The sequence below is a fragment of the Nicotiana attenuata genome, unplaced genomic scaffold, assembly GCF_001879085.1.
Source record: "Nicotiana attenuata strain UT unplaced genomic scaffold, NIATTr2, whole genome shotgun sequence".
NCBI lineage: Eukaryota > Viridiplantae > Streptophyta > Magnoliopsida > Solanales > Solanaceae > Nicotiana > Nicotiana attenuata.
In genome coordinates, this window is record NW_017674264.1 from 29,491 (window position 1) to 52,194 (window position 22,704).

The window sequence follows — 22,704 nt, forward strand, 5'->3', positions numbered from 1 at the left end:
TATTCTTTCTTCTTTATAAAATTTGTATAATGACATGATAATATAGCTATCATAGATATTATAACATTCCTAAGCTAAGGTGATATAAGTGGTGTCACGATCCAAAATCCATTTAAAGTTCATGATGGCACCGGACACCACAGGCAAGCCAACATTAAATAGTTAATTAAATTCTCATTTTAATATTCTTGAAATCATAAATTTCCTTCAATTTAACTAACAAAAGATGAACTTTACAGATTAGATAATAATATTTTCCACTTTCAATACTGAATATCCCATAATCACCCCAGAACCCGGTGTCACAAGTGCATGAGCATTTACTAGGAAGTAAAATAAAATAAAATACAGCATCTGTGCGGATACAAATTTGGACAGGAAAGAAAAATACAAACACTCTGAAGGAGACTCAGCTGGTTGTGGATCGTAACATGGAATACAGCTCACCTAAGTCCCGGCATCAACCACGCTGATGCGCCCCCAAGGCTATTGAACATACATGTGCCTGTACAACAAAATGTACAGCAAGTGTAGTATGAGTATGAAAACAACGTGTACCCAGTGAGTATCCAGTCTAACCTCGAAGAAGAAGTGACGAGAGGTCGACTTCGACACTTACTAGTGATCCAATAATATCGGGTACATTAAGGAGGTAAATAAATGTGAGGCAGAGTAAATAAATGAATTAAATAAGCATAAAGTTACGTGATACAAATTCCCCTCTTTACAATGAACTCAAGATTCCCATTTGAAATTCCCTCCTTAATCGGAGCACACATAAGGGTGTAGTGGACCTCATCAAGTAGATTATCATAAATTCAAATCCAGAAAACTCACGGATACACCGGCTACTTGCCAAATATTGCGCACAATTTCCATGAGGATATGATATAGGAAATGTCGTGGCGCACGTTCCGATCCAACATAAAATTAAACTGTGCACTTCCGATGGTCGAACGGCACGAACCATAAATGCATCTTTTAACCTGCCGAGGCGAATGGCCCGCTCCCATGAGAGTGTGGTGCATAGGTCCTGCCAAGGCAAACAGCCCGATCCCATAAGAGTGAAATACATAATCTTGCCGAGGCAGCCCGATCCCATAAGAGTAGTGGGAATTTACCACGCTCGCGGAATATGATTGCGACGCGGTTACACATAGATTTTCTTAAGTTATTATAGTATTTCTCAATTCTTTTCAAAATACGAAGTTCAAATGAAAAATTTAAAGTTCCCAATCTTTCCTCAATTTCAACTCCTTTCAAAACATTTAATAAGTAAACCTCAATATCGCTTCTTCTCAAGGAAAACAATAAACATAAATAAACAACAATATCAACAAGGCATGATGTAAGCCTAAAACTACCCGGACATAGGCATAGCTAGTAGCTACGTACGGACTCTCGTCACCTCGTGCGTACGTAGCCCCCACAATTAGAAGCACACAATAATTTAGTTCACCTATGGGGTTAATTCCCTCTTACAAGGTTAGAAAAGAGACTTACCTCGCTCCGAAGTTTCATAGCCGGCTCCCAAGCCTTTCCTAACATTCAAACCGATTCCCAACGCTCCAAAACTAGTCAATAAACGTGCAAACCCATATAAATATACTCTAATACTCACAACAATTCAGTTTAAACAAATTTCGATCTCCGCTCGAAAAGTTGATAAAATCACCCTCGGGGCCACATGCTCGGATTCTAAAAATTTTCGAAGATAAACGTTACCCATAACCTCACGAACTCAAAAATATAATTCATTCTCAATTCCATGCCCAATTTCGTGATCAAAAATCCAAAATACCAACTTCTAGGTTTTCTACCAAAAACCCCACAATTTCTACTAATTTCCATGTTTAAATCATTTTACAAATCATGTATTTAACTTATTATAAGTGGGGATCACTTACCTCGAGTTGCCTGATGAAATCTCCCCTTGAAGTTCTCCAAAATTGCCCAAACCAAATGAAAATGGGAGAAAAATGGGCAAAATCCCCATTTATAAAAACCCTTCTGCCCAGCGACATTTTCGCACCGGCGAAACAGTAGCCGCTTCTGCAGCGTCTTCTTCGCACCTGTGCCCTTTTCCGAATGTCCGCTCCTGCGACTCTGATAACTATGGATTTTAGCGTATCTTATGCTCTCTTTTGCTTAGGTTTTGGATAAAAAATGTATAAAAGTATTCCCGAAAACTGACTTAATGTGCTTGTCTGCAGGGTTTGGTCAAAATGAGGCAAGAAAGCCAAAATCACGTCATGAGGAGTTAAAATTGCACAAGTTCAAAGCTGAGATAAAAGCGTTGACCGCAAAGGAAAAGAGCGGCCGCGGAAGATCCACCGCTGAAGCGGCCACAATTATGTCGTCCGCGGAATAGAGGTTCAGAGAAGGTGTTTTGAGTGCAACAGAGACCGCTGGGCATGATAAAAAAGTGCGGCCGCGGAATACCTGACGCGGCCGCGGTGGTAATTCCACTGAGAGCGGCGATCAAGGTTCAGAGACCCTGAAAAGTGAGCCTAATTGAGGAGCGCGGTCCGCGTCCGAATTGCACGGCCGGAATTGAGGCCAATGCTGAGGCTGTATCTTTTACGCTGTCCACGAAATCAAGTTCAAACCAAGCACAAAAGTGAAGAAACACGTTCCGCGCTTGTTTTGCGCGGACGCAGAAGTCCTTACGCTGAGGCGCTTATTATTTCGCTGATAGCGGAACCTCCGTAAGGGTATTTTTGTCCACTAATTTCAGCTATGTATAAATAGTTCTTTTTCACATTTTTAGGTTATCTTTTGTTTTGAGGAGCTCGTGAATATCCGTATTTATACTTACAGTAATTTTGGAGCAGCTTTAGCTATTAATCTTAGATTTTATTTTATGGCTTATGTCATCTTCATCTTTGATTTCTACCTTGATTGTGAGTAGCTAAATCCATTAGCTAGGGTTGTGACCCAACCCTAGTGTGGGTATTTAATGGGTCTTCAATTTTAGGGCTTAATTGGTTATGGGTTAATGATATTTAGCTTGATTCATGCTTTAATTGTTGAATTGGTGGTTGCAAACACTCATTCATGCCTTTATGACTTAGACTCTTCTTGAGAAAGAGAGACTAAGTCTAGGAAATTTAGGCTAACAAGGAATTGGGGTGCATTCAAGATATTGATAGCCCCAATTAAAGGGTTAAACCTAGAGATAGTAATACCTGACTTGAGCCAAGTTTGCTTGCATTGTTTGTACACCCAATTGGGCTTGAGAAAGTCAATTAGGGCAAAGTCACTCAAACTACCGAGAGGTATAGAGTGAGTAATTATGTGCAAAGGTTATATCATGATCCCAAATATAACAATCTTGTCCTAACTTCTAGACCCCATTAGATACTCGCCTAGGTGTAAGTCACTTCCCTAGTGCTTTTTATCAATTGAGAAAAACCCTACAAAAACATTATACTTAGATTACTTTCAGCAATCAGTAGCATTAAAAGTAGAATAAAAACAAATCCAAACATGGTTAGAAGTGCAATTAAGAGCAACACGCATAGCTAGATTGGATAGAAACCCAACTCCCAACCAATATTAGCTCCTTGTGGATATCGATCCCGACCTTTCGGGTAAAAGCTGTATCGACCACTCTTTGCCATTTTATAGTGGTATAGGGTTGGAGCCGATCACTTTTTGGCACCGTTGCCGAGGAGCTAAACAATTTTGGGCTATCTATCTGACTAGTTGTGTGTCTTGTTTTTCTTTTCTTCTATTTACTAACTTGTGTGAGTTTATTGATTCAGGTACAACATGAAAAATAATGATCCTATTGGAAATGTTCTCCCGGGGGAGGAGGTAGATGATAATGCTGAAGATGAGGTGCCTCTAGTAACTCAGGCTCAAAGAAGAGGCTGCCAGGCCAATGACAACATTGAAGACCCTCCCTCAGTTCCTCCGCGAGTAGCTCCTCGGGTGCTTCCAAATGAAGGCTACGCAAGTGCAATTGTCCCACCCCGGATCCGGGCGGGAAATTTCCAGATTACAAATGTTATGTTGACTTTATTGGAGCAACGAGGGTACTTCACAGGCGCTCCCCATCAGAATGCATATAAACATCTAAAGGGCTTTGTGCATACCTGCTGGGGAAGCAAACAGACAAATGTGTCGGAGGATGCATTGAGATTGAGATTGTTCCCTTTTTCACTTAGAGGTTGGACTAGCTCGAAAGACTTCCCAACCATTCCATCACTATGTGGGATGAGTTGGCCGACAAGTTTATAGCCAAGTTTTTCTCGCTGGGGCATATGGCGACATTGAGAGATGAGATCCTGGCCTTCAAACAGGAACCTAATGAACCACTTCATGAGATCTGGGAAAGGTATCGGACGATGGTGAAAGAATGTCCGAACAATGACATGACCGAAGCAATGATCCAGCAAACATTCTACTGTGGCATCAACACCACCAATCAGTGTGTAGTGAACCAGCTAGCAGGGGGAAACTTTATGACACACCTTATGCTGAGGCGTGTGAGATTCAAGACGAGATGGCAGATACTTCCTTGGCATGGCAAAGTCGAGCTAATGTGCCACAAGGTGATCCCACTGTCATTCACTTGCACAAAGAGCGCCATGACCACGGCCAAGCAATAGCAGAGTTGACTACAACAATGAACCAGTTGGCCAAAGCTCAATTGCAGCAAGTTCAAGCTCCAAGACAAGTGAACTCCATGGAAGGGGTAAATATGTTGGTCAATAAGAGGCGACAAAGAGGTCAACAAAGTCAAGGAAATCCGGATCAATATGAGCAAGGTAGTAGTGGTTTTAACCAAGATGATGGGTATGATGATCAAAGTGAAGAAGTTCAGTATGTGAACAACTACTAAGGACAACGGGGCAATGCTCCGAATCAACAACAACAGTGAACATCCAAAGGAAATTGGGGGAATCAAAACCAACAAGGAAATTGGAACAGTGGTAACAACAACAACCAAAACAACTAGGGAACAACAATCAGAATTGGGGCAACCAGGGCAACTGGGGAGAAAACAACAACCAAGGGGGTTGGAATAACGGTAATCAAGGGAATCAGGGGTCGGGCTTTCAAAGGCCTCCGATGTATCAATAACCAAACAACCCGCCCCCATTTCCGTCTCAAGGTCCTAGCTCGTCAAACAATGAGATGGGAAGGATTGAGTTGATGTTTGAGCAAATGATGAAGAAAAACGCCGACTCTGATGCTCAGTTGGCATCCCATAGTACTTCTATCCAAAACTTGGAGGTTCAACTTGGCCAAATTTTGCAATCTTTGAACCCTCGTCCTAAGGGGGCGTTACCTAGTGACACGATAGTAAACCCGAAGGGTGGGAACAATACCGGGCATGCAATGGAGGTGATCGAAAGGAGCGGTAGAGGTGGTGAAGTAAATCCCTCCAAGCAAAATGAAGTTGTGAGTGATGAGGTTGAAGTGCAAAATGATGATGTTCCAATGGTTGATGAGCAAGTGAGTGAAGAGAATTTGAATGCTGAAGTGAGAATTGATATTCATGACAATGAGGTGGAGACTCAAAATGATGTGAACCCGTCTAGGGAACACGTGATACACATACCGGAAATAATAGTGCCCAAAGCTAAGGCTCCTTTTCTAAGGCCTCCTCCACCTTACCCTCAAAGACTTGCAAAGCAAAAGAATGAAAACCAATTCAAGAAGTTTATTGAGATGATGAAAAGCTTGTCGATAAATATGCCCTTAGTGGAAGCTCTTGAGCAAATGCCGGGGTATGCCAAGTTTATGAAAGACTTGGTGACTAAAAAGAGATCTATGGATTGTGAGACCATCAAAATGACTCATCAAGTGAGTGCAATTGTGCCCTCGATGGCTCCAAAGCTTGAAGATCCCGAAGCATTCACCATTCCATGTACCATTGGGAGTGCGGATTTTGCCAAGGCATTGTGTGATTTGGGAGCAAGTATAAATTTGATGCCTTACTCTGTATTCAAAACTTTGGATATTGGTCAACCGAGAGCTACTTCAATGAGATTGCAAATGGCGGATCGAACAATGAAGAGGCCACTTGGTATTATTGATGATGTTCTGGTCCGGGTTGACAAATTTATTTTGCCTGCGGTTTTTTGGTTCTCAATTGCGAAGTCGACTATGAGGTGCCTATAATATTGGGAAGACCTTTCCTAGCAATAGGGAAGGCATTGGTTGATGTGGAAGCAGGGGAGCCACCTTCCGGGTGGGTGACGAAAAGGTTGTCTTCCACGTTTGCAAATCGATGAGGCAACCGAATAGTACTGAAGTTTGCTCTTTTGTGGATCTTGTAATGGAGGTGATAGTTGATGACACGAGTGCCATGATCAATGTGGAGGACCTTTGAAAGCTGTATTGTTGAACCATGATGTGACTGAGGATGAAGGCTTGGTAGAGTTTGTCAATGCTTTGCACGGAATGGGTTCTTACTCCTATAAGCCCCGTAAACTTTCCTTGGATCTTGAGAACAGAACGACTCAACCAACAAAGCCCTCAATCAAGGAACCTCCCATATTGGAGTTGAAGCCTTTGCCTTCACACCTCAAGTATGAATTCTTGGGCCCTAGTTCTACTTTACTTGTTATTCTTTCTTCTTACTTAACTAACATGCAGGTAGATGCCACCCTTGATGTGCTCCAAAGAAGGAAGAAGGCAATTGGATGGACTCTAGCTGATATTCGGGGAATAAGACCCGCCTTCTGCATGCACAAGATTATATTTGAGGATGATGCCAAACCCTCCATGGAACATTAAAGGAGGTCGAACGAGGCTATGCAAGAGGTCGTCAAGAAGGAAGTGATCAAATGGCTAGATGCAGGGGTTGTGTTCCCCATCTCGGATAGTTCTTGGACTTCACCGGTACAATGTGTCCCGAAGAAGGGTGGTATGACTGTGGTCACAAATGAGCAAAATGAGTTGATCCCCACTAGGACTGTCACCGGATGGAGGGTATGCATGGACTACCAAAAGCTGAATAAAGTGACCCACAAAGATCATTTTCCACTGCCCTTTCTGGACCAAATGTTGGATAGACTTGCTGGGCGTGGCTACTATTGCTTTCTGAATGGGTACTCAGGTTACAACCAGATTTTGATTGCACCGGAGGACCAAGAGAAAACCACCTTCACATGCTCGTACGGGACCTTTGCATTTTCACGGATGCCATTTGGTTTGTGTAATGCACCGGCTACCTTCCAGCGGTGTATGATGGCTATCTTTACTGATATGGTGAAGGACTTCTTGGAAGTGTTCATGGATGATTTTAGTGTTGTGGGTGACTCCTTTGAAGAATTCTTGAAGAATCTTGACAAGGTGTTGGCCCGATGTGAAGAGACAAATCTAGTGCTTAACTGGGGAAAATGCCACTTTATGGTCGAGGAGGGCATTGTCCTCGACCATAAGATCTCAAAGAACGGTATTGAGGTGGACAAGGCGAAGATTGAAGTGATTTCAAAGCTTCCTCCTCCTACTTCCGTCAAGGGGGTTAGGAGCTTTCTTGGGCATGCAGGGTTCTACCAAAGGTTCATCAAGGACTTTTCAAAGATAGTGAATCCCCTGTGCAAATTGTTGGAAAAGGATGCGAGGTTTGTGTTCAATGAAGAATGCATGAAAGCTTTTGAACTTCTCAAGTACAAACTGACAACCACTCCCATTATTACCGCACCCAAGATGTTTCGCCTGGTGTATTATGCAAGCAAAACTATGAATGATGCCCAGCTTAATTACATGGTGACGGAAAAAGAGTTGCTAGCCATAGTGTTTGCCATGGAAAAGTTTAGGCCTTATCTCATGGGTGCCAAGGTGATTGTTCATACTGATCACACAGCACTCCACTACTTGATGACAAGGAAGGATTCTAAAGCTTAGTTGATGAGATGGGTTCTATTTCTTCAAGAGTTTGACCTTGAAATTGTTGATCGAAAAGGGTGTGAAAACCAAGTGGCGGACCACTTGTCCCACTTGGAGGAGGAAGGGAGGCCCCATGATGGTCTCAAATTAAAGATTCATTTCCGGATGAACAACTCATCTCCGTATCTTTGAATAGTATGTCGTGGTTCGCCAGTGTTGCTAATTTTCTTGTGAGCGGCATTGTCCTGTGTGAGCTCTCTTCTAACCAAAGGAAAAAAGCTTAATCTGGATAGCTTGGATTACTACTGGGACGAGCCTTACCTATTCAAGATTTGTAATGATGGTGTGATCCGTAGATGTGTTCCGGAAGAGGAGCAAATGAGTATTCTTGATGCTTGCCATTCCTCGCCCTACGGTGGTCATCATGGTGGGACGAGAACTGCTTCAAAGGTGCTCAGTTGTGGTTTTTATTGGCCTACATTGTACAGAGATGCTAGTGAGCTTGTGAAGAGATGTGATGAGCGTCAGAGAGCTGATGGAATTTCCAAGAAGGATGAAATGCCTCTCACCAGTATTCTTGAGGTTGACATATTTGACGTGTGGGGCATTGACTTCATGGGACCTTTTGTGAGTTCATGTGGTAACACGTACATTCTGGTTGTTGTTGATTATGTTTCCAAGTAGGTTGAAGCGGTGGCTTTGCCCAACAGTGAGACACGGAGTGTGGTGGCTTTCTTGAAGAAAAATATTTTTACGAGGTTTGGCACTCCTAGGGCGATCATCAGTGATGGGGGTTCTCATTTTTGCAACAAGGCCTTCGATACTTTACTTTCCAAGTATGGTGTCAATCATAAAGTGTCAACTCCTTATCATCCCCAGGCTAGTGGGCAAGTTGAGGTCTCCAACAGGGAGATAAAGAGCATATTGTCAAAAACTGTCAATGCAAATAGGACTGACTGGTCAAGGAAACTGGATGATGCTTTATGGGCTTACAGCACTGCATACAAGACTCCAATTGGTATGTCTCCGTACTAGCTGGTATTTGGGAAAGCGTGCCATCTTCTGGTTGAGTTAGAGCATAAGGCCATGTGGACGCTGAAAAAGTTAAATCTTGATTGGGATGTTGCAGCAAATCTCCGGGTAGAGCAACTCAATGAACTTGATGAGTTTAGGTTTCATGCCTATTCCATCTCGTCCTTGTATAAAGACACTGTTTCCGGGAAAGCTCATGTCAGAATAGAGTGGCCATTTTGAAGTGGTGCATGTAACTCCGTTTGGTGCTCTTGATTTGAAGAACAAAAATGGTGAAATCTTCCGAGTTAATGGGCACCGAGTGAAGCACTATCTTGGCAAGTTTGATGATAGCCACGTGGTAGCAATGATCCATCTCAAGTGATTGATGGTAACCTGTATTGTGTCGCGACGTTAAATCAGGCGTTTCTTGGGAGGCAACCCATGTGTTTTTCTATCTTTTTGATTTTCTTCTTAGTGTAGGCTTTGTTTTGGACTAACTAGTTTGTGAAGTGTGTGTAGGAATTTTTGATGCAGTGCAGGACTAATACTGGAAAATTTGGCTAAGTATGCAATTGAACCGCTGATAGCACTCAAAATTCCGCTCTCAGCGGAAGCTTTTTCGCGGAGGTGTGATCTTGTAGCGGACGCGGACTTAAAAAGTCCAAAATGTGACTTCTCTGAAGTTTCAACCGCGTCCGCGGTGGTTTTTTTCGCTGTCAGCGGACCTTACTCCGCGGCCGCGATCGCGGCCACTTTTCCGCTCTCAGCGGTGTTAAAGAGCATGCAGCTCTTCAAATCAGCCAAAAGCGCGGACCGCGATGGAATTCCGCGGTCGCGCCAGGTAGGTCGATGTGGGCCCTCAGGTTTTTAGTATAAATAGGAGGGCCCTCCTCCTTTTACCCTTTTCTCGCTCTTCTCTCTCAAAAGAATTAGCTACTGTTCATGTCCCTCTACTCTAGCCCAGTATCATAGCTTTAATCAGGAATTAGCTTCTACCACAAAAATCAAACAACTGGTATGTTCAAATCATAGCATTGGTTTAATATTTTTGCTTTTCTTTTCTTTTCGTTTAGTTTTAACTTCTTCTTTTCAATTAGGGTTTGATTTTCATAATCTAGGCATTGAGAGTAAAAATTCATGTGGGTACTTGTTATTTATGCCTAATAGGGGGTACGGTTGTTCATTTTAGCACCGAATTGCCTAATTTGTATGATAGTAAAAGAAAGAAAAAAAACCCTTCAATGCCTGTTCTTTGTGAATTCCGTGGCCGTGGCTGAAATTCCGCGGTCAGCGTTCATAGAGTGTCCTGAATTAAAATGGTTCATTTTTCGCCGGTCGGCGGTGGAAAATCCGCTGACAGCGGTTTGTTTTACGCGACCGTGATTCTTTTTACGGGACCGCGGATTTTAAGTTCAGAGGCCTGCTAAATTGGGTCCGCGACGGCGTTTGCTTTTCCGCGGACAGCGTTGCAACTTCTGTGGCCGCGCCCAGAATTCCGCTTTCAGCGGTTGTCCAATTTCAGAGACTGGGTAGTCTGAATCCCAGTCCTTCGCGACCGCATTCAAAATTTTGCTCTCAGCGGTAGCTAGTCTGCGGCCATGCCCCTTTTTCCGCCAGTGTTTTCAAAGGCGTTATTGGGACGAGTACAGGGCGAGTCCCGGGGCGGGGGCGCACTGAAAACGCACCAGGGCGATAGAAAAAGGCGAAGTTCTTTCGGGCGTACGCACTATACACTGGGGCGCACGCCTAGGAAAAATGCGCGCTTTCTTCTAGGACTTACGCCTTATGGAACTTAGCCAAATTAGGAACAATTCATACAATTCCCAATATTTTTTTCAACCCTTTCACTTTTACCCGCACAAGACTTACCAGAAGCAAATAAAAAAAAAACCTACGGTGTTGACTTCTCTGTTTCACATTAAGTCCACAACTCCAAAGGTATAACTTAATCTTTCTTATTACTTTTTTGATTTTTTTTGTTTCTTTCTGCTTTATGCCCATCTACACTTCCTTTCCAAATAGTTTTAGAGATTATCCATCCTTGAATCTGAGTTCTTGTTCTATTGTAATTGTATAATCGGTATTTCATAGATTCATATGTGGTTCTTCCAATTGTATGTGCTCCTAGGCCCTAGCCTCCTACAGTAAAAACTTTTTACTGATTGAGATTTAATATTCTTTTTGTAATTTGTATTTTAATCCAACAGTACTTTATTTGCTTGTTTGAAATTCTTAATCCAACAGTACACTTAAGCCTATTCAAAGTTATTTGCCATGATTTGTGGGCATTGTCATGTTTGCTTCAGCTTTTTGTACCAACTTGAAGTTCAATAATGTTCTGTTGTATGTAGATTTTCTTCTATATTTTTTAGTTTCTTCCAATAATTTACATGTTCTTATCTCACTTTTCTTGTAGGTAAGCTAAAACGTTACAATGGATGAAGAGGGCTCTAAAAATGCAAGGAAAGCAGATGTTGCATGGAAATATTCAATCATGACCCCGGATGAGAAATACTTTCGATGCAAGTTCTGTACTCAACAAATTAGCGGCACAATTAACAGATTGAAGCAACATTTAGCAGGCACCCACAAAGGGATAAAGCCTTGTCCGAAGGTACCGGATGAAGTAGCCGAAGAATGCAAGAAAACATTACTAAAGCTTCAAAATGTAAAAATCATGAGAAAGGCTACTTTGGAAGAAATGCTAGTTGTTGCAACTGGAAGTGGTAACATGGATGGCGAATCAGGTTCTTCTCCAACTATGGGCAATTTGCCTCCAAAGGCTAGAGGTCCGCTGGATGATTTTGTTAGTACTCAAGCAAGACAAGCTACTTTGAACTCCAAATGGAAAAAAGAGGAAAGAAAAGAAGTTTGTCAGCAAATTGGTAGGTTTTTCTTCTCAAGTGGTATACCATTTAATGTTGCAAATGATCCGTACTATTTGTCAATGCTTGAAGGAGTTGCAAATTATGGTCCGGGTTTTGTACCTCCTTCAATGCATGAGCTAAGAACTTGGATACTAAAAGATGAAGTTACAAATATTAACAAGATGTTAGATGAACATAAGAAATCTTGGAAGAAATATGGTTGTTCAATTATGTCTGATAGTTGGACAGATGGAAAAATTAGATGTTTTATCAACTTTCTAATTAATAGTCCTGCGGGTACTTTTTTTTGAGATTTATTGATGCATCGGACTCTATAAAAAGTGGTGAAATGCTCGCGTTGCATTTAAATAGATCATAGATGAAGTTGGAGAAGATAATGTTGTGCAGATAATAACTGATAATGGTTCTAATTTTGTTAATGCTGGAAAAACAATAATGGAAACTAGGCCTCATATTTATTGGACTCCATGTGCAACGCAATGCATTGACCTGTTATTAGAAGACATAGGAAAATTGAAAATGCATCAAGACACACTTACAAAAGCAAAAGAAGTGGTGAGATTTATTTATGGACATACGTGGGTGTTAGATTTAATGAGTTCATTACAAATAATCATGAACTTCTTCGTCCTGTTGTTACTCGCTTTGCTACAGCATATCTCACACTTAAAGCATTCAAAAGCAAAACAAGCTCTTAGATCTATATTTTCTTCTGAAGCTTGGAATAAATCTGCTTGGGCTAAGAAACACGAGGGGGTGAAAACGAGAGCCATAGTTCTGTTTGATCAAAAAAATTTGGCCATATATTGCTTATTGTGTGAAAAGTGTTGCCCCTTTAGTGAGTGTTTTGAGGGAAGTAGATTCAGAGGAAAAACCATGCATGGGATATTTGTATGATCTGATACATAGGGCTAAGAAAAAAAAACCTTTGAATTGAGGATATACTGAAAACAAATATGCTCCCATTTGGAAAAGAATTGATGATAGATGGACTCGCCAACTCTGTCGTCCACTTCATGTTGCAGGGTACTATTTGAATCCGCAATTGCGATTTGAAGAAACATTTTCTATTAACTTTTAAGTCAAACAAAGTTTGTACCAATGTATGGAAAGAATGTTGGATTATGAAGAGAGATTTAAAGTGGATGTTCAGTTAGATTCACATGACCAATTGAAAGGGGATTTTGGATGTCAGATAGCTGTGGATTCTAGGAAAGTGAGATCTCCTACAGATTGGTGGATACGCTTTGGCGGACAAACTCCAGAGTTGAGTAAATTTGCAATTCGTGTCTTGAGTTTCAGTTGCAGCTCCTCGGGTTGTGAAAGAAATTGGAGTACCTTCGAGTCGGTAAGCGTTTATACTTTTACATAAATTTTCTTATTGTTCTTTTGTTTATGATAGCTTAACTTAATGTAAGTTTTCTGATCTTTGCTAGATTCATACCAAGAAGAGAAATAGACTTGAGCATCATAGATTAAATGCTCTCGTTTATGTGAGGTATAATACTAGACTGAGAGAAAGGAGCATAAAAAGAAAATTGTAAAAGTTTGATCCAGTTCTAGTAGATGAAGTTGATTCTGATGATGAATGGATTACTGAAAAGGAAGATCCTGTGCTTCCAGAAGATCCTTCTTGGCTTGATGAAGAGAATTTATTTGATATTGATGTTGTTAGGACGGTGCCGCTTACACCATATGAGAATAATCTTACACATGAATCATTCATTGATGTTGGGAGTTTAAGAGATACAAGTGAATCGGGTCCCTCTAACAAAAAATAGAAATCATCAGGTAAGTTATAGTATTCTACTACTATTTTTATAAAGTTGTATGCTATCATCTGTTATGTCAAAATACTAACACTTTTACCTTTTGTTTCTCCTTTGATCTACAAAAAAAAATCAGTGGAAGTCGAGGATGATGAAGGATTGGAAGATGTGGAAATTGATGAGACCCTCGTTTTTGATAGCGATTGATAGAGCAACTGTATCTATGACTAAAAACTGGTGATGAAGTTTTGCTAGGAGTTTAGGGATGTGCTTGATATATTCGAACAGAATTGATATAGTATAGCTTTTGTGCATTTGTTTTCTTTTTTTTTTTGCAAGATATACCGGTTGAGCTCTTAATTATGATACTTGTGTATCTCTGACCAAATTACTATTTAATGTTTAATAGAAGAGTAAAGGCAGTGTTAAGTGGTCTTTGTATCTGCAAAGTTGGCATTTATATGTGTTACTGTTGCACATGAGGTATTCAGATTATAGCCATGATAATTTAAGTTGGTCCTTATATTGTTTGGTGTATTAGGTATCACCTATAACCTTATTGTCAGGATGTGGCTTAGGTAGTATTTATATTTTTGTTTGTTAGTTCACTTATAAAACATTTATAATAATTTTCCTATGCTTTTTTATTGTATGTACATACATTTAATGTAGTTTTCACATATAAAAATATTTTTAAGATTATTTTATAAATTATCAGATTATAAAATTGAAAATCTATGGGACTTACGCCCCGTGTCTCAAGGCTTTCGCCTCGCCCCGTACCGGATAAAACGCCTCGCCTCACGCCTCCGCCTTTTAAAATACTGTTTTTCGCCGTCAGCGGACCACTGCTTTTGGAACACTGTCAACTTTTCATCTGCCTTCCTTTAATGATTCTTTTACAACAACACTAATGAGCTTTCAATGATTATGTATGCAGAAAATGGTAAAATCTAGAGGCAGGAGTGATAAACAAAATGGGAAAGCAGATTCCTCCCAAGGAAGGGGACGAGGAAGAATCAAGTTACCCCTAGCAGTACAACAATCCATTGGGAAGATGCAAAATTCCATCGAAGCTGCGGACAGACCCGCATCCCATTCTGAAGGAAGTGAATATGTCCCTTCCGGTGAAATTTCGGAAGGAGATTCAATGCCAACCTATGTTCCTACAGACTTTCTAGAGAAATTTTAGTTGCGAGATGAACCTACACCCCCTGCTTCTTCTGAGTCATCTGATGGCTCAGAGGAGAGTAGTGAGTCTTTAGCATCAACTTCTCCACCTGCCACACCTTTGGCCCCACCAATGAACCCTATTGATGTAGATGCTGAGATCCTTGATGACGGGAAAGGTGGTGACACCCAGGCAGGGGGTTGGCAAGGTGAAGGAACCCGATGGTGTGGCAACAACGATTTGTTAGTGAGAAAGCCTATCATAAATTCCGGGAATGGTGGCCGCAGAGGTCTCTCACCCTCGAGAGGGAATTCATAGAAAGGGATCTTCTACCTAACAATCCCAATGTGAAGAGGTAATTTGATGACAGAGTGGGGTAGAAATTCTTCAAAAGCAAGCTGCCGGAGGCCAATGAATATTTAGTCAAAGAGTTCTATGCCACCGTAGCCCACATCAAAAAAGGCACCTATGTGACCAAGGTGCGGAACCTGAAGATTAGATTTGATGGCAAGACACTGAATGACTATGCTGGGTTCAATGATGAGGATGAGTCCTTATATCTAGAGAAGGTGGCTATGGATGAGTTAGCCCGCCCTTGGCTTACATCGGTGATCGCTATTCCCGGGACTACTCCAGCTTGGCTGACACCTGGGGCACCGATCTACAGGAACACTTTGAGCTTCGAAGCAAAGGGGTGGGCTACTTTTGTGTGCAGTCAGTTAGACCCTACTACACATGACAGTGATATGCCGTTTTCCTGGGCTCTTATTGTGGGTGCTATCATGGCAGAGTACCCGATCAATGTTGGGAATATTATGGCCAAGGTGATTACCAGAGTGGTTGGTAAGAATGAGAGCTCATATCGTTTCCCAAACTTCCTCACTATCTACCTGGAGGATCAGGAAGTAGAAGGAAGGGATTTTGACACCAAAGTGAAACCAAAGAGGCCATTTTCATGGTATAGCCTTCAGGGTCCGGACAACCCCAAGTCCAAGGGCAAAGCCACCACTTCCACTGGCTATTATGAAGAGCCAGCGGTGGTGGTCAATGATTCTGAGCCTTCAACTGCCATGCCACATCCTTCCTCCGGACGATCTTCCTCTACTCCGACTTCAGTGCCTTCTTGATCAACATACCCTCTCACTGCACTGAGGGTTAACTAGACTCTCTCCAGCATCAACAACTGGATGCAGGCAGCTACAACAAAGCTATCTGTCCTATCCAGCACACTGGCAGCTCAGTCAGTTCCAGCACAGCCCCAGGTGCTGTTGATACCCAATTTTTTCCTATATTTTTAAATATGCAAAAACACCTTCGAAATAGCATATATATGCATATATAAGCATGCCCAAGATTTTTATTATTTTTTCCATAATTTTAAAGGTTTAAATTGATTTATTTTCTCCCTTTTTATCCATAAAATCACCAATAATTATTTCTAAAGTCATTATTTTGATAATTCATCTATTGGATTTCTATATTTATGCCAAAATATGGCTAAGGTAATTTTTATATACTTTTTGCAATAACATTTAGTATTTTTAAAGCTAAATTGCACATAATTGCAATGTTAGCCCTTTTAAGATATAATTATGTTTTATATGCATAAAATTGGATCCTGTATTTTAAATTGCTAAATATGTATCCTATATCATTTTAGCATTCTAAATCATTTTTTCAGAAATTATCTACTATTTTTTATAAATTAAATAGGGAAAAACTGGCTATTTAAATTATAGCCAAATTGGCTTTCAATTATAGCCAAATCAGGACCCCAATTCCCAGCCCAATTTTACAACTAAAACCCGACCCACACCCTATTAACCCATACCCAAACCCGGAACCCAACCTACCCTTTTTAATCTCGCCCGTTGATCTCCCAGTTCAACGGTCCACGTTATTTCTTTCCTTTTTTAATCCAACGACCCCCCAAACCCTACCCCATTCTCTCATTTGCACCGCCCTTGAACCCTTCCTCTCCAAATTCTCTCTGAGACCTAACTCAAACCCTAATCGCCGTCACCGGTGTGAACCCCTCCTACGATGTTTCTCCGTCTTCTCCGACCGGGCCTGGTCTTCCACACGCCATGGCTCTTCGATTTTTTGGATCCTTGAGATCTTCTCAAGGGAACCCCAACTGGTTCCGATTTGGTAACTTTGTTTATCAGCCTGTCTCAGGCCATTTTTCGTTTGTGAGTAAGAACTTCTTCTTGTTTTATTACGGATCTATGGGTTCTTGACCTATTCTATCATCTCTACTACTTTTCTGAAAAACCCTAGCTTTAAATCCTCTGATCTTTTTAGATATATGATGGATCTATGTATCTTTAAAGGTTCTCACCTATTTTCCTCAAAAGATTTCTCTGATTTCAAACAATTTCCTCATTTTCCAGACTAGGGTTTCAAAATCCTTTTGCAAAAAATGATTCCTTTCTGATTTTTAGCAATTACTTTGTGATTTTTAACATGTTTAAACATCACTTGAGTCTTTCCTTTTGCTCGATTCATTTTCGTTAAGAAACCCTAATACTTCCGGATTCGATTTGAAGTTTGAGTCTATTTGCGATGTGTTTGCATGTCTCTCATGAACATTCTAGGTTTCATGTATGTTCTATATGCTCTTTCGTTTCCTGCTCTAATCCGTTCTTAGGGTTTCTCTAATTTTGTTCAAACATGTTATTTATCGTTTAATAGGTCCGACTATTTGTTTTATTGATTGTTCACATGATAATTTATATTGTGTAATCTCGTTAGACCTGCGATATCTCCCCGAATCTGTGATTTTGTGTATTTTTTATTGTAATTCTGTACTAATTTTTCGAATTGCTTCCTTACTTTTGTGATACTTTCCTTAGTTAGTGCTGATTCCCTGTGATTTTCAATCTCATTCGTGATTCTTTGAACTAACTTTCAGAATTAAAATTGTACTCTACCTTATTTATGTGCACAAATATGCTGTTAGTTATTTAACGTGTACTTTCCTTACTTGAAAATATTCTGTACTTAGTCCTTATTACATGCCACATGCTTTTACTACTCGTACTGTGGTAAAATCAGTCATATAAGTAATTCTTTTCCCTATTTGATAAACCTTGTACCCATTTGAACTATGACTCCCTAATTAAAGGAAGTCCGGGCCTTTAATTGATTCTGATTTGTATTATTTCTATAATTATGCTAAGTCAGTACCTATTACCTTATTTGTCTGCCTGTTCTAAAACTATAAATACTCTTCCCTCTCTTTAGTATAAGGGACGAACAATGACACTGTTCTGAATTCTCTCTTACACACATACATACTCTCTTACTTGATACTCAGTTGGCTGCAAGCCAAAACTGAGTGGTTACATTGCTCTACTGCTCTATTGTTCTACTACTCTAATGCTCTACACACTACTGCTCTACTTCCCTTCATTGTACTGCTCTTCACTGCTCACTATGCACTTATTCTCTCATTTTTACTGGTATGTTTTCAGTTTAACTTACAACATCCAAAACAATATGTCTCTATTTGTATTGCACTTTCTTTTGTTTCTCTTATGCTTCTACTTGTGGTTCTGTTGTCTCCCTTGCAATTAGCATGCCTATTTTGCCATGTGATTACCCTGTAATTCAGCATGTCTACTGCTTTCTTACATTTTCTACTATTATTCTGCCCTACCCCTCTAACCCCGATACATTATAAGCATCACACCTAGTTACTATGTGATCCTGAACCCTTTCCCCTAAACCTAATGTGTAACTCTGTTTAGCACCCATTAAATCTGATGTTGTTAAGCTCATGGCATGAACACTTTGTGATAGACTATTGCTGTGACTATTTAAGTTCTGTAGTACTTCTCTGGTGTTAACTTGCGTGCAAATATGCTTTCGCATATGAACTACTTGTCCCCAATTCCTCCTTTCCCTGTTTGTGTTTGAACTATGTATGTTGATTTGGTCTTGAGTTGCTGATTGTCCTGTTTCTTTCCTTCTTCAAGCTGGTTTTCACTAAGGCAAACTCTTCTATTGCCTTCCAAACTTATTTCAAACTAATCATTGTCAAAATTGTTTCCAACTCAACTCTTTTAAATCTATGTCAACCACTCTCACATATACTCTTAGACCACTAGGTTCTGCCCCTTTTGTGTGAGCCTTACCTTGGGACCCTTGAGTTCCCTCTGAACTTGGACACATAAAAGCTGGCCTTTCCACACTGCACTTACTCTGTCTTGGTTATGCGATCTGGGTGTGAGCACTGCCCAGGATCCCTTGAGGTCCTTAGGGAACTCTGACACACCCAGATATGAGAAAGGCTATGAGGTGGTTTATTGCATAACTCAGGGAGGAAGTCCTAATCAGGTGCTGAAAGTCTGGGCCTGTTTCAGGCTCTCTATCGTGTAATTTTTACTTTTCTTGTGTAATTCATTCACATGGTCTGTAATAATTTGTAAACGAATATTCGAGTAACTAGTGAAAAGGGCGGGTATTTACATGTTTGTGGGGTAAGGCGGGTAGAAACCATGCCTATAGGACTTTACATTTCATTATGTTTGGACTTACCATGTTAGAAACCATGCCTATAGGACTTTACATTTCACTATGTTTGGCCTTACCATGTTAGAAACCATGCCTATAGGGAATAACTCTAGAAATTCTGCCTATAGATCTTAACTAGTTTAGTTAAATAAATCAACCCAGTCCACGTTTTAGTTCGTTTCGAAACTGGTTTTATTAATGGTTTATTTTCTCTAAAACAAGTTCTTTCAAAAACTGCCTTGATTTGTCATTAGATGTCATGCCTATAAGGATTCAAGAGTCCGCTTTAAAAAACCTGCCTTGTTTCACTATATAAAATGTAGTCATTTGTATTCCGCGCCTAGGCAAGCCTTAGGCAATCATCTTTAAATAAAATCAGAACCGTCTTTGTGATTAGTGTTTAACTGTCAACATATTAAAATCAGTAGGCAAGCCTGATTCAGACTTTTTTTCTGAGTCATATAATAAATCTGGTCCCACGGTTATCACTTAAATACCTTGTTAGGATCCGAATTTAGACCTTAATTGCGTATGAGTCGTGCTGCCTATGTGCATTACTTGTGGAGGTACATCTGAGCCTTCTATCTGATTTCTGTGTTTTACCCCCTAAATGCAGGCCTATGTGTTTTTATTTGTCGCCTAGTATTTTGTCCTTTAAACCTGAGGGTCTGCCCAGAACCCCCCCTCCCCCCCTTTATAGGATAGGAGTCCTAAATTCCTCCGGGACTGATAGGAATGGACGGGTAACAGCATGCAATAGGGGTCGAGACCAACCCTTGCTTTAATTACCTTCACGGGACGGGAAAGGGTAGATATGGATATGATGACCGGTGCGCTAATGCCACGCGTAGCCCCTTTTTAAGGAGTGATTACCGAGCATTGTACTGATGTGATCCTATAGGCTAACCAACCTAGGACACTCCTTTACATTCACAAATACGCTTAGATTGTACTTCTTTTCATTAACTATTTTTTTTTCAAGCATCTGTGTATTTAAACTTAAATCCCCTACTATTTGAGCCATACTTGTTTATTTGCTAATTGTACAAATTCACACAAAAACTGTCTGGCCGGGAACCACACTAGTGGATCCTGAGGGGTGCCTAACACCTTCCCCTTAGGATAATTTCAAGCCCTTACCCTGTCTCTGGTTATCAAACGTAGTTATAAATGAACCCTATAGGTGCCCTAATGCACCTTAAATCGTTAGGTGGCGAATCTTCAAAATGCAAACCTCTTTCCCAAAAGGAACGAGTTATCTCAACCAAAACGTCACAAACCCGATTTCGCGAGAAAAAGGGGGCGCGACAGCATGGCGACTCCACTGGGAATTTTTAGGATTTTACCATTCATACCGTTTTTGTGAATTTGTACCCCGCTTATGTGCAATTATTTGTTTAATTCCTTTAAGCGTTTAATTTCTTCTTCAAAGGCAAAACTGACATGTCTTTCTTGTTTCCTCCCTTTCTAACTGCTTTAAATTTTTAAAACTGTTGTATTTATCGCTTTCTTAACGTGCAAATACATGTCAACATGCTTTTAATTATTGCATAATCATGCTCAACATCATACTCCACTCGTGCCAAACAAATACTATAGCAACGCTTGATGAGTGGTTGCGCCCTTCCTTTATCATTACCCCCTAAATTCGGAAAGGCTTATTTGCGGTAAAACTAGTCAATCAGCGGTGCAGTCGACGGTTCCGTGCCTTCCCCCTTGAGTTGTCCGCTCAAGGGTACCAGTCTAAAACCCCATAGAAACCTTACTCTGTTTAAATTGTGCATGCATCATGGTCAAACCTAGCCGGGTCAGTTATCTTGTCCACATAATGATCCTTTAAGATAGCCTTGTCCAAAAGTCCACTGGGTTTCCCTAAACCCAAACGGACATCATCACATTTTGTGCATTTATTTGGAGAACTAAATGCTTCATGCTAATTGTTGATGTTAAATAGTCGAGTCTGGTGGGGGTAAGGGTCTAACCTTGTTTGCCTTGCAGAAATATGAGGCACGAAGTCCCCAGATTCGGCATGGTCACCAATATTCACCCAAGATTGCTGAGTTGGTGGGAAGATTTGCATTCTAGTGACAAAACCCTCGTCAGAAAATATATGGGTAATCTACCATCCCTCCTGGAGATCCAGCCTAACAACATGATAATAGAAGCTGCTACCTTATTTTGGGATTGTGAAAGGGTCGTGTTCCGCTTTGGGGACATAGAAATGACACCTTTGCTAGAAGAGATAGGAGGACTGGCCGGTCTAGTGTGGGAAACCCCGGGTTTGCTAATGCCTGAGAACCGCACAGGCAAGGGTTTCTTAAAAATGATGGGTTTGAAGAAGAACGCAGAATTGGTATGCCTAAAGGAATCGTACATCCCTTTTGACTACATGTATGAAAGGTATGGTAACAGTAAATCATACCGTACCTACCATGACGAGTTTGCCATCACATCCTTGGGACATATCCATCGTAGGGTTTTCATCTTTATGTTTTGCTTCCTGGGTCTGATCGTGTTTCCAATGAAGAAAGGGAGAATCCATACTAGGCTGGCTATGGTAACCAAGACCCTAATGGAGGGGATTGGTGGGCAGACATTCAGCATTGTACCCATGATCATTGCGTACATATACCGAGCCTTAGAAAAGTGTCAACGAGGAGCGAGACACTTCGAAGGCTGCAATCTACTACTTCACCTTTGGCTCGTGGAACATCTCCAAAAGGGCGAATACCGACAAGAAATTCAGCGAAGGGATGATCACATCGCTTTCCACCATCCAAAGCGAATGAATTACGTCCCCAACATGTTCGCTCAGCCTGAGAATGCCAAAGGATGGGTTGAGCTCTTTGATAATCTGATTGAAGAACAGGTTCAATGGATGTTTCAGTGGTTTCGACAGAGGAGTTCATCGCCCGATCCAGAGATGCACCTTTCCTGATACTGATTGGTCTAAGAGGAACATACCTTTACGTCCCTCTTCGAGTTATGAGGCAAGCAGGTAGGAAGCAAGTCATACCGAGGGTCGACAAGATGAGCCATCTTCGAGCTCACTTCCAAAATGATGATAGTCCCCACAAGTGCCAAGCCCAGCACATGTGGCACCGCAAGATCGTAATGGGGAAAGACACCATCGATCCAGAAAGGTATCATGCCAGTCGTCCTTTCTATTCTGGTTGGTTGGAAGGCAATTGGGATGGTCTAGGCCAGCCAGGGTTCGTTCGAGGCTATAGAATTATAGATGAGAAGGCCGAGGCACAAATCAAGTACAACCAGCTGCGCAAAAGGATCCGTGAATGTGAGAATGAACACCGCGAGATACAAGAATCCAACCAGAAGTTGATTGAGGAATGGAAAGACATGGCTATCAGTGCCAACAAAAGGCTAGGATACTTGGAGCGAGGCATAGTAGAACTAGAGGGAAAATTTCTCAAAAGGGTTGAAGACTGTTAAAAGGATGAAGGGACCGAAGGTAGACATCTAGCCAGAGCATACCTGT

The 22,704-nt window shown here is 41.0% G+C and overlaps 1 protein-coding gene across 3 annotated transcripts; it reads left to right on the top strand.

Annotated features, from left to right (window-relative positions):
* The first annotated feature begins 10,617 nt into the window (after window positions 1-10,617).
* Window positions 10,618-13,954, top strand: LOC109218307. 3 transcript variants are annotated; one of them, XM_019382661.1, is made up of 4 exons: window positions 10,813-11,747; window positions 12,950-13,098; window positions 13,187-13,541; window positions 13,656-13,954. In XM_019382661.1, exons 1-3 carry the CDS (start codon window positions 11,297-11,299, stop codon window positions 13,292-13,294), a joined length of 708 nt encoding a protein of 235 aa, XP_019238206.1. In that variant the 5' UTR covers window positions 10,813-11,296; the 3' UTR covers window positions 13,295-13,541; window positions 13,656-13,954. The 3 variants fall into 3 exon arrangements, with proteins under 3 accessions (XP_019238205.1, XP_019238206.1, XP_019238204.1); XM_019382660.1 differs by lacking the exons at window positions 12,950-13,098; window positions 13,187-13,541; window positions 13,656-13,954 and adding an exon at window positions 10,618-10,800 and having other exon boundaries at window positions 11,279-12,187; XM_019382659.1 differs by lacking the exons at window positions 12,950-13,098; window positions 13,187-13,541; window positions 13,656-13,954 and having other exon boundaries at window positions 10,813-10,976; window positions 11,279-12,187.
* Window positions 13,955-22,704: the final 8,750 nt, after the last annotated feature.

Bases quoted from the DNA above. Each gene is read 5' to 3' on its own strand.
- LOC109218307 (XM_019382660.1), top strand. From the start codon at position 11,297: ATGGATGAAGAGGGCTCTAAAAATGCAAGGAAAGCAGATGTTGCATGG.